This window comes from Oryzias melastigma, linkage group LG8, assembly GCF_002922805.2.
Source record: "Oryzias melastigma strain HK-1 linkage group LG8, ASM292280v2, whole genome shotgun sequence".
Classification (NCBI taxonomy): Eukaryota; Metazoa; Chordata; class Actinopteri; order Beloniformes; family Adrianichthyidae; genus Oryzias; species Oryzias melastigma.
In genome coordinates, this window is record NC_050519.1 from 7,765,165 (window position 1) to 7,774,911 (window position 9,747).

The window sequence follows — 9,747 nt, forward strand, 5'->3', positions numbered from 1 at the left end:
ATTTAATTACGCCGAAGCACGTCATGCTTCTAAATATTAACAGTAATTGTTTGGAACATTCAATTTCTCCGTCGGGGTGCTATAAATGCCTGCTGGTCATTCAGATCTAATGAGGTGCTGCATCACAGACTGCACTGATAATCAGCACCACAAATGAACACAGTTATTTGAATTAATCAGATGATACGTTTGGCTGAAAACTTAAGCAACACTAAAGGGCAAGCTTCATCTTGATACACGTGTCAAGAGCCAGAAGAAACTGATTACCATTAATGGATTCATCACCCAAATGTGCTCAACTATTCATAAAGCCCGGCTGAAAGCCATTAATATCTACAGACTTCAATGACATTAATTTCGTCTTCTATTAACCATTATATTTTCTTAATTAGGGAAGTCTGGCTCTCAGCTGGCACAACAAACATGCAAGGACATAGATAAACTAAGTTAAGACCTAATGAAGGTCATTAGTAATGATTAATGATCACAAGACTGGAGACCAAATACAGAGGCTTAATGTGTGAGAACAAAGAAATTGTGAAGAGCTTAACGCGCTAAGTACGCCGGAGATGAAAGCAATTTGTTAAAAGTGGAGCTTCGATGCTGCTAATTGTTCTAATAATCATGTTCAGAAGTGAGGTTTGGCTCCTTCCACTTTGAATGTAACTAGGCACTTTGCGAAATAATGCAGAGATAAGTATGTTTGCCAGATTGATCTACAGACAAGGACGAGCAGAGCGCCGCGGCGATGTGAATACTGAGCAATCTGAAGCCCGCACTTACTGTACACAACACCTTAGGGCTGTAATCCAACAGATAAAGTTTCTCTCTGAACTTTCCGCCTCCACCCCCAAGGAGTCATCCTGCCCTCTTTTTAAAATGGTTATTTCGTGAATCAAATATTAAATATTAAATACAGAGTTCATGTTTTGCTTCTGTCTGTTTTAATGAAAGTCACAGAGCTGGTATTCTTCTTATTCCCATTTAGTTTCGACATGACAATGGTTTTAGGTGCTACCCTATAGACACAAAGCATTTCCATGATAGCATTTTGTATTAAAACGACATTTTTAAGAAAGCTTCCAGCTTGGCTGATTGTGCGTTGGTGGTTAGGTGAGTAGTAATTGCTGCATGCTTTATCTTTTATAATGAAAAATGAATGTTTAAGCCATTCTGGTGTCAAAATGGTTTAATTATAACAGGCTGCTCAGCTCATTTGAGTGTATTTAATGTAAATGTTGCATAAAATGTAACATTTTATACTATTTCTATGGAAAAATGATTTCACTTTGAGTATTTTTTAATTTAGGTATTAATTAAATTTTTAAATGTTCTAAGTAGTTAGCAAAAAGTAAACATTTAAGCAAATACACACAATTATTATAATTTTTTAAATTCATGACATACAAACTGAATTTTAATTGTTGAATTTAATATATTTCCTTAGTTGTTCTGATACATATAATGCAGTTGTTGATGTCAAATGAATACATTGTGTCTAAATACACTGGAATATTTTTAAAAATAAACTACATAATAAATAGTTGAGAGGACACAGGGTTTAAAAAAAGAAAAAAATAACATTTTGTTATAAAGAAATAGTTATGGATTTTGTCCAAAAACTTAAAGGTCGTTCAAATAAGACTGTGAGGATTCTGTGGTTTAGTTTTTCTTTTGTAGCTTTTATTAGCAGTTGGCAAGCAACTGAAAAGGCGCGTTACTGCCACCTACTGGAATGGAGTGTTATTTCATGCTATTTTCCTGGACCTGTCGTCCCAACCAATGAAAGCGTGCACTAACCTAAATTCTATTAATTATCCCTATGCTTCTGAGAAATGAATGATCTGCTAAAATCGTTTCCAACTCCCATTTTATTTCCAATTTTTGAAGATTTTTCAATTGTTTCAAGCCTAGTTGCAAAATCCTCATTTCCGATTCCCATGTTTCCAATACTATGAAGACACTGTGGTTTAGTCTAATTTTATGTGGTGTTTTTGGAAAAGTTTTGAGTTGTTAATCATGTCAAACTGTTCTTATTTGTGTCAATTCCCCTCAAGTGACTGTTTCTCTGCTTTTTCCACCATGTTGCTTCCATGCTCCTCATGTTTAAATTTATAGATTAAAAGTTTATGCTTCTGCCACCAAGAGTAGAGTCCTGAATCCTTCACCACCAGATCCTGAAAATGATATACGATCAGTTGTATTTTTTTTATGCCTTTTCATCATTTTGGTTTATTTTAGTAAAAAAAATACTTTTTAAATATCAAAATTTTAATTTTCTTCTTTAATAGTAATTGATCTTTGGGGTCCATTTATTTACAAGAAAAATAGAAAAGCTACTTTAAGAAACTCTCAAAAAAAAAAAGAGTGACCAATTGTTTTTTAAAATACAAAAAAATAACTTTTGATTTTGTTTCTCATCACTATTAACAATAAAATTTAACAATGTAAAATGGGGAAACTTGAAGGAACCTTCTTGAATTGTTGTGTTCATGGAATGTGCTACACAAAGAAATATACTTCATATAAAGAATATGCATTTAAGAATTGCTTTAATTTATTCTTGTAATGTCAGGCGGTCGATGTGCTTTAGGTAGCAACTTTGTCGACGTGTCTCATTGTCTATTTGTGTCTCAGACCTGATCATCTTCAGGCAAAACTGAGCCATAAAACAGAAGTCATGGCTGCTCCTTTGAATCATCTTTGACTAAATAATACGAATATTTATTTTAATTTATCTATTTTATCTGATGGAATTTCACCACAACTGAATCTTTATTCTACAAATAAGATTACAGTTTAGCTTAATTGCTCTTGCAAGAGGTCGGTCCAAAATGTTATACTGACGTTTTTATTTATTTATTGTTGGTTTTATTAAATTCAGGAGCAATCATCTCAATTGAGTTCATATTTTACTGGTTCTACGATATTTCTGGGTTCTTTTTATTCTTTTTATGAATTTCTGCGTTCAAAGTTGTTCAGGATTGATCTGCTTATATGTCATGTGATTTAAGCAGCACAGACTAATGTAGGAGAATTTCAACTCTCAGCCAAAATTATTTACTGGCTAAAAATGATTTCCAATCAAAATTTCATGTGAAATTTTTTTATTTTTTTATTTTGGAGCACAGTCAGGAGCTGATAAGAGAGTGGGAGGTGTTTCTAATGCTTCTCAGATTTCAGTTCTCCTCTCCAAAATATTTGAATATCCCTTCTGTCAGTCACAAAGTGAAAACAAAGTGCCTCTGGCAAGGAAGTGTGTAACCTAAAAAAAAAAAAAAACATAAAATAAGCAAACTCCTGGGATTCCAGTATGGAGGTTTGGCTTTGTCGTGATGCTTTTATCTTAAAAAAGTCTTGCATTGCTGAACAATTGGGTGTTGTATTGCCCCTCCATTACTGAAAACTTGAAAATAAATGGAAAGTGGACGGGAGACTGGTCAAGCATGGGATTGCTAGTGGGGAGTCTTATTCATTCAGAATGTGGTCATCTTCTACTGCTCACACAAAACTTAAAAAACTCTCACACTGTGGCCTTTATTAAATAAACTCACAAATACTAAAGCTATAATCACGGTGTCCCCTGCGGATAGAAAAGGTAAATTGCAGGCATTAGCTGTGTGAGACCCTCCTTAAAAAGAGCTTTCTTTCTCTCCCTGCCCCATTGGTTTCTCCTTTGTCTGTATTATAGAAACACTTTCTGGAAACAATCAACACTAGTTAATCTCAGTTGGCATGAGCTCAATCATAAATGTCATGGTAAATTTGTTTTTGAGCTCTATCTGTAATGCAGCACAGCACTCTAGTGGCCACCAGGGTAACAGTTGTGTGTTTGTGTGGCTATCTCTGCAGGGGCCAGTTTGAGTGCAAACGTTTCCCAGAAATCCTTTTGACTGTAGGTGTTGATCTGGCGTTGCAAACTTTATTAAATAATAAGGAAAATGTGATAAATCACATCTTTTTTTTATGGTTTGAAGAAAAAACATCCCTCCAAAATTTGCTGCTAAAATAGTTAAGCTATCTTAAATTATACAAAATAAGGGGAATTACTTCCCTTAATTTGCTAAAATTGATCAGCCTATCCCAGCTGTCATTATTCACGAGGCAAGTACACCTTGACAGATCACCTGCCCATCACAAGGCCACACAAACAAACAAGGTGATAACTCATTAGGTGCAAAAGATACCAGAAATAAACTAAACCTCATATTTTACAGCTATTTTATTTTTTTTAAATACAACAATATGTTAAAATATTAATTGCTTGCTAGCAGCAAATCATTGTATATAGTATTTAGCTTTAACGTCTAAATGTAATTAATCTTCTGAGCAAAATAGTGAAATGCTAAGACAAATTAAGGGATCCTAATGATTATTTTAAATATATATTTTTTCCTGTGATTTAGTTTTAAAATTTTAATGATTTTATTATTTTAGTTATTTTTAATAATTGTCTGTTTTCCTGATTTTTTTCCGTCTGTAATTCTTAATAGTTCTCTTTGTCAGGCCACAGTCTGTCTTACCTAGATGGATTGATGGATGGATATACATAAATAAAAAGAAATAAATACAATTTCTTTAAAAAATGTTAAAAGTTAAATGACAAATTAACACCATATTTTGGTTTTCATGCCAGTACCGTTTTTCAAAGCTATTTAGAGATTGAGAAACTGTAACTCAGTAAGCACAGTAGGAGGACAAAAGTGATAATACTGACTGTTCAAATTAGATGCAAGAGTGCTGAGCGACAACTGATGTGCCAAGAGAGCAAACCTGCTTTTTTTTAAGCATTTGTCCAAATGAAAGGAGTAAAAACCAAAGTGTGAAATGGAGCATGTAGCTGTCATAATTAGCATGTTTCCAGACTAAATAACACGTCCAAACACAAACACTCTGTCCTTCTCTTTGCGTGTTTGTGTGTTTTTTGTTTTGTTTTTTTTTACTTTTAAATACCAGTTCTGAAGTTCAACCGTATAAACTGACCTTCAACTGAAATAAAAAGGTTTTACATTGAAAGGTAAGAATTACAAAGCCAACAGTCGGGAGCTAAAACAAAAAACATTCTACTTGAGATGTTGCTAAAATGTTACCGGCGTTAAAAAAAAAAATAAAAAAAAAATAAACCTGTCTGAAGCTTTACATTAAATCCAATAAAATTCAATATTCTAGCTGGATTTCAAAAACAAATATATATATTTCCCATTTGAGTTCACCTCCAATGTTATGATGCTGATTTGTAAAATCCATCGACTGATTTTAATTTTCTTGGGATTTATTGTATCATTGTGGCAAAAAAAGCATTGCTCTAGATGTAAGAAAATTGCACCTTTCCTCATTTAAAAATGCCAAAAAACTCCTTCTCGTGTCAAAACATTTGTTTTTGAAATGGAAATATGAGGGGTGAAATCAATTTCACCTCATAGAATCCTTTAAAAAATGCTTTTTCAAAGATATGTATTGATATTTTCACTGTTTTTTTTCCCCTTTCTATACGAAGTATGATCATTCAAGGACATACTTGGATGGTCAGGCAGTAAAGAGAGTGGACCAATCAATTTCATACTTGCTCCTGCCTATTCTGCGTGAATAACAATTCAGCTGAGACTGTTGTACTTGACATTGTGAAAGTGTCATCCTGGTGAAGGGATGGCTCCGGCCTGATGCTGTTTTCGCAGACTTCAATGAAGCTTCATATCCACTCAAAGAAAGTGCCATGCAAGCACTTTTGCTAAGAGCGACATTTCCTCAACTGTCGACCTCTTCAAGAGCAGACAAATCAAATGCAGCAGCAAGTCATTTGGAGTTCAGTAATTGTAAATGGCCAACTAAAACATAATGGCGAATATTCATTTTTTTACACTTAAAAACTGTCCGTCTGCATTATTAACATAAATGTAGCATTTAAATTTAGCATAAAAAGCCGTCAATTAATTAAAATCATTAATCATGTCTTTCCCTAAATGATACCTTTGTCACCTGAGATGATTTTAAACAATATATTGTGTCTTTTACAATGACAGGTCATCTTCATGACTCCTGTGGACAGATTTATTCAGCCTGGAAATGACAGAACCACTTTTCACCTTCCTATTTTTAATTATTTTTCAAATTAAAGTCACAGCAAAAAGTATGAAATTAAAATTAAGACACTATCTGCTACTTTAAAGCTTCATTGACAGTTAATTAAGAAAAACCAGCCTTCCCTATAGTCGCTTTGCAATGGAACAGATGTTTCCTGTTTCCCAATTCTGATTGAAATGTAGCGGGCCAGAGAAAAGGCTAAATTGAAAATTAAACTAAGTCACTCTTGAACATACTTTATTAAAACCCAGCTTCATAATCCTCTCTCCGTCACAGTCTTTCCTAGGAAAATGAGCACTGCATAGGTAGACAACAATAAGAATGAACTTAAATTGAGTTCATCAGGAAAGTATCACAGGATTAAAGATGTTGCTGTGTGATAAACATCTGCAAAAAACACCATGTAATAACAATCAGAAATAAAAGAAGGAAATGTTACCTAAATATTACCATTTGGAGTGAATACTGCTGCCCGGTTTAAAGTATGAAAAGTCCGACTTTTACGGTTAAATAAACAATTACTTTTTAAATTATTCTATTTAGTCAAAAAATAAGTATTCTAAAGCTTTTTTCAAACAAATTGAATTTTATTTAGACTTTTGTTTATTGAATTTTTATACATTTAAGAAAAAATACCTTACAAATAAAAGGAGAAATAACTGTTTTTGTATTGTTTTAAATTATCGTATAATTTTAAATTGCGTATTTAAAAAAATATTTAGAAAAATAAATTCGTGTTAAAGCCGTGACGTCATCACGCACGCTGCGTCCTCTCGGTTTGTTTTCATGGCGGAAGAAGCATGATGCCGCTGTGCTAAACTAGCTAAAGTGTCACATTTCCGCGCGCATAATTAAAGCGAACTTTGGACATTTTGGCACGAGGGGTAAGATACATTTACACGGAACTTTCAACGTAGCATTTTACTGAAAGTTTAAATGTAGAGGTTCATCGAAGCAGGACAGCTAACATTAGCCTCTCCGGCATTAGTGCTCATGAATTCATGTTCTAACTAAATATTAATCTTTAAAGTCGTTAGGGACATTTAATGACCGTAAAACAATACATTCCGGCATTTTATTCAGCCGAAATTAAGCATCTTATTTTTATTTATTTTACATCGTATCTTACTACTGTGTTTCTCTTTTCTTTTCGTTTTTCTTTCATTCTTTCTCTTTATATATACACACACACACACACATATATATATATATATTTACTTTGCAATTACAACTTTTTTTGCTCTGTGACTGATATTTTAATCAAGTTTCCCTTATTCTCTGTGTCAGATAATTATTTTCATTGACTTATTGTTGATTTTAGGGCATTTTACAAAAAATATTAAAGACCCACTCCAATGAAAATAGTGTTTTTAACATGTTCTTGTAGCATTAGTTTCCATGCTGGAGGAAATATTTAAAGAAAACTAGATCATGTTTGAGTATTTCTTTATTCAAATTGTTGTAAGCTCCCCTCCATTCCCATACATGTACCTCCAGACAAATAGACCCTTGTACTTCTTGATTTTCCTCATCCGAGCCGCTATCTGGTCCAAAACTGTAGATAGCTCCAATATTGCTTGACATTTTTGTTGGATTGGTAATGCTGGGTTGGGGTTGTGAGAGGCTATAAGCTAGTGGGAAAGACTGTAAACAAAGGATGATGGGAAATTAGTGCAGCCTTACTTCCCTGTCAATAGTTCCGCCCACAACAAATTTCTGATAAACTTTTGTTGCTCTGCAGGAACTTTTCTAGAAAACATTTTTTTTTGTGGCTAAAAATGGTATAATCATAATAATAATTTTAAAAATATTTGGGAATGTTTTTTACAATCGATCAAAAATAGATTGGAGTGGAACTTCGATTATTATATTGATTGTTAAATCTTGGATAACAAGTTTTCTTCGTGTTACTAATATCTTACAAAAAATGTTAAAACAGCGAAGTGAAGCCCTTCAAAATAACATTATTTTATACATTTCTTTGGGTTTCTTTTCTAGGAATCTGAAAATGTCTGAACCAATCATCAAGTCGAAGAAGGCACAGAAGGAAATCAATGGGATTCCAACCGAAGTTGTCTGCACAGAGTTCAGTAATTACATATTTGTAGTTCTAACTCAGTTTGGCAAAATTGGCACGCTGGTTTCCGTCACACCTGACTCCAGATCCAACGACATCAGCACCCCGACCTTCTCCACCAAAGTACTGCTGGGCAAAGACGAGGTACGCTCACATGAATATTGCATCAGTGCGATTACAGACTTGTTCACAGGATGTCAGATAGCCTTTTTGTCACATGGGGTAGCTCATTTCAGGAGGTGAAAGGGCAGGACAGATGGATTCTGAACTGCTCCGGCAGACTGAAGAGAAATGAGATGTGTGCCGGTGTGGAGTTCAGTGGTCTTTCAAAATTTACACAAGGAAACTAATTTCATCGCTGTATGAACTTGTCACTTTAATCGGCACTCTGTGCATGGAGTATGTGACTAATAGAAAAGTTAAGACTCCAAAGTTTGATCATATAGTAGTCTTTTTGAAAGTTGCAAAATATCATTAATCATTAGTTGTACTTATTATGTATTTTAAAGACCCACTTTAATCATTTTGTGACATTAGTGCAGCTTCAAACGATTATTTCAATAGTCAACTAATCGCAGACTGTTTTTTCCAATTATTCGACTTATCGGGTCATTCGCAAGCTGGATGTAAAGCACAGATCTTAACCATCATCAGCTTTAAACGAACAAAAAAATAGATATATAGCATTACCTGTGTTAATGCTAGTGTGAATGCTGTAAGCTGAATTTGGCCGCCGAAGATGCTGGTGCTGATAGCTGAAGATGCTGAAATTGATAACTAAAAAGTCTGAAGCTGATAGCTGAAAATGTTGAAGCGAATAGCTGAAAATGCTCAAGCTCATAGCTGAAAATGCTCAAGCTAATAGCTGAAATCACTGAAACTAATAGCTGAAAATGCTGAAGTTGAGAACTGAAATTGTTGAAGCTAATGGCTGAAAATGCTGAAGCTTGTAGCTGAAATCACTGAAGCTAATAGCTGAAAATTCTGAAGCTGATTGCTGAAATCACTGAAGCTAATAGCTGAAATTACTGAAGCTAATAGCGGAAATCGTTGAAGCTAATAGTTCAAAATGCCGAAGCTAATAGCGAAAATTGCTGAAGCTAATAGCTGAAATTGCCGAAGTTGAGAGCTGAAATCGCTGAAGCTAATGGCTGAAATTGCTGAAGCTGATGGCCAAAAATACTGAAGCTGATAGCTGAAATTGCTGAAGCTAATAGCTGAACTTGCTGAATCTAATAGCTGAAAATGCTGAAGTTGAGAGCTGAAATCGCTGAAGCTAATAGCTGAAATTGCTGAAGCTCATAGCTGAAAATGCTGAATCTGGTAGCTGAAATCACTGAAGCTAATAGCTGAAAACGCTGAAGCTGATTGCTGAAATCACTGAAGCTAATAGCGAAAATTGCTGAAGCTAATAGCTGAAATTGCTGAAGTTGAGAGCTGAAATCGCTGAAGCTAATGGCTGAAATTGCTGAAGCTGGTGGCCGAAAATACTGAAGCTGATAGCTGAAATTGCTGAAGCTAATAGCTGAAATTGCTGAATCTAATAGCTGAAAATGCTGACGTTGAGAGCTGAAATTGCTGAAGCTCAT

At 34.3% G+C, this 9,747-nt stretch overlaps 1 protein-coding gene across 4 annotated transcripts in view; it reads left to right on the forward strand.

Moving 5' to 3' along the window:
* Positions 1-9,747, forward strand: part of psmg3 (proteasome (prosome, macropain) assembly chaperone 3) — a 44,791-nt gene that overhangs the window by 32,193 nt on the left and 2,851 nt on the right. For 3 of the 4 annotated variants that reach the window (XM_036213192.1, XM_036213191.1, XM_024272437.2), the window contains exon 2: positions 8,080-8,302. In XM_036213192.1, coding sequence (XP_036069085.1) covers positions 8,090-8,302 — 213 coding nt within the window. In that variant the 5' untranslated portion in view covers positions 8,080-8,089. Of the gene's footprint in view, positions 1-6,812; positions 6,966-8,079; positions 8,303-9,747 lie in introns of those variants that run through there. The other variant, XM_024272436.2, reaches the window with a different exon arrangement.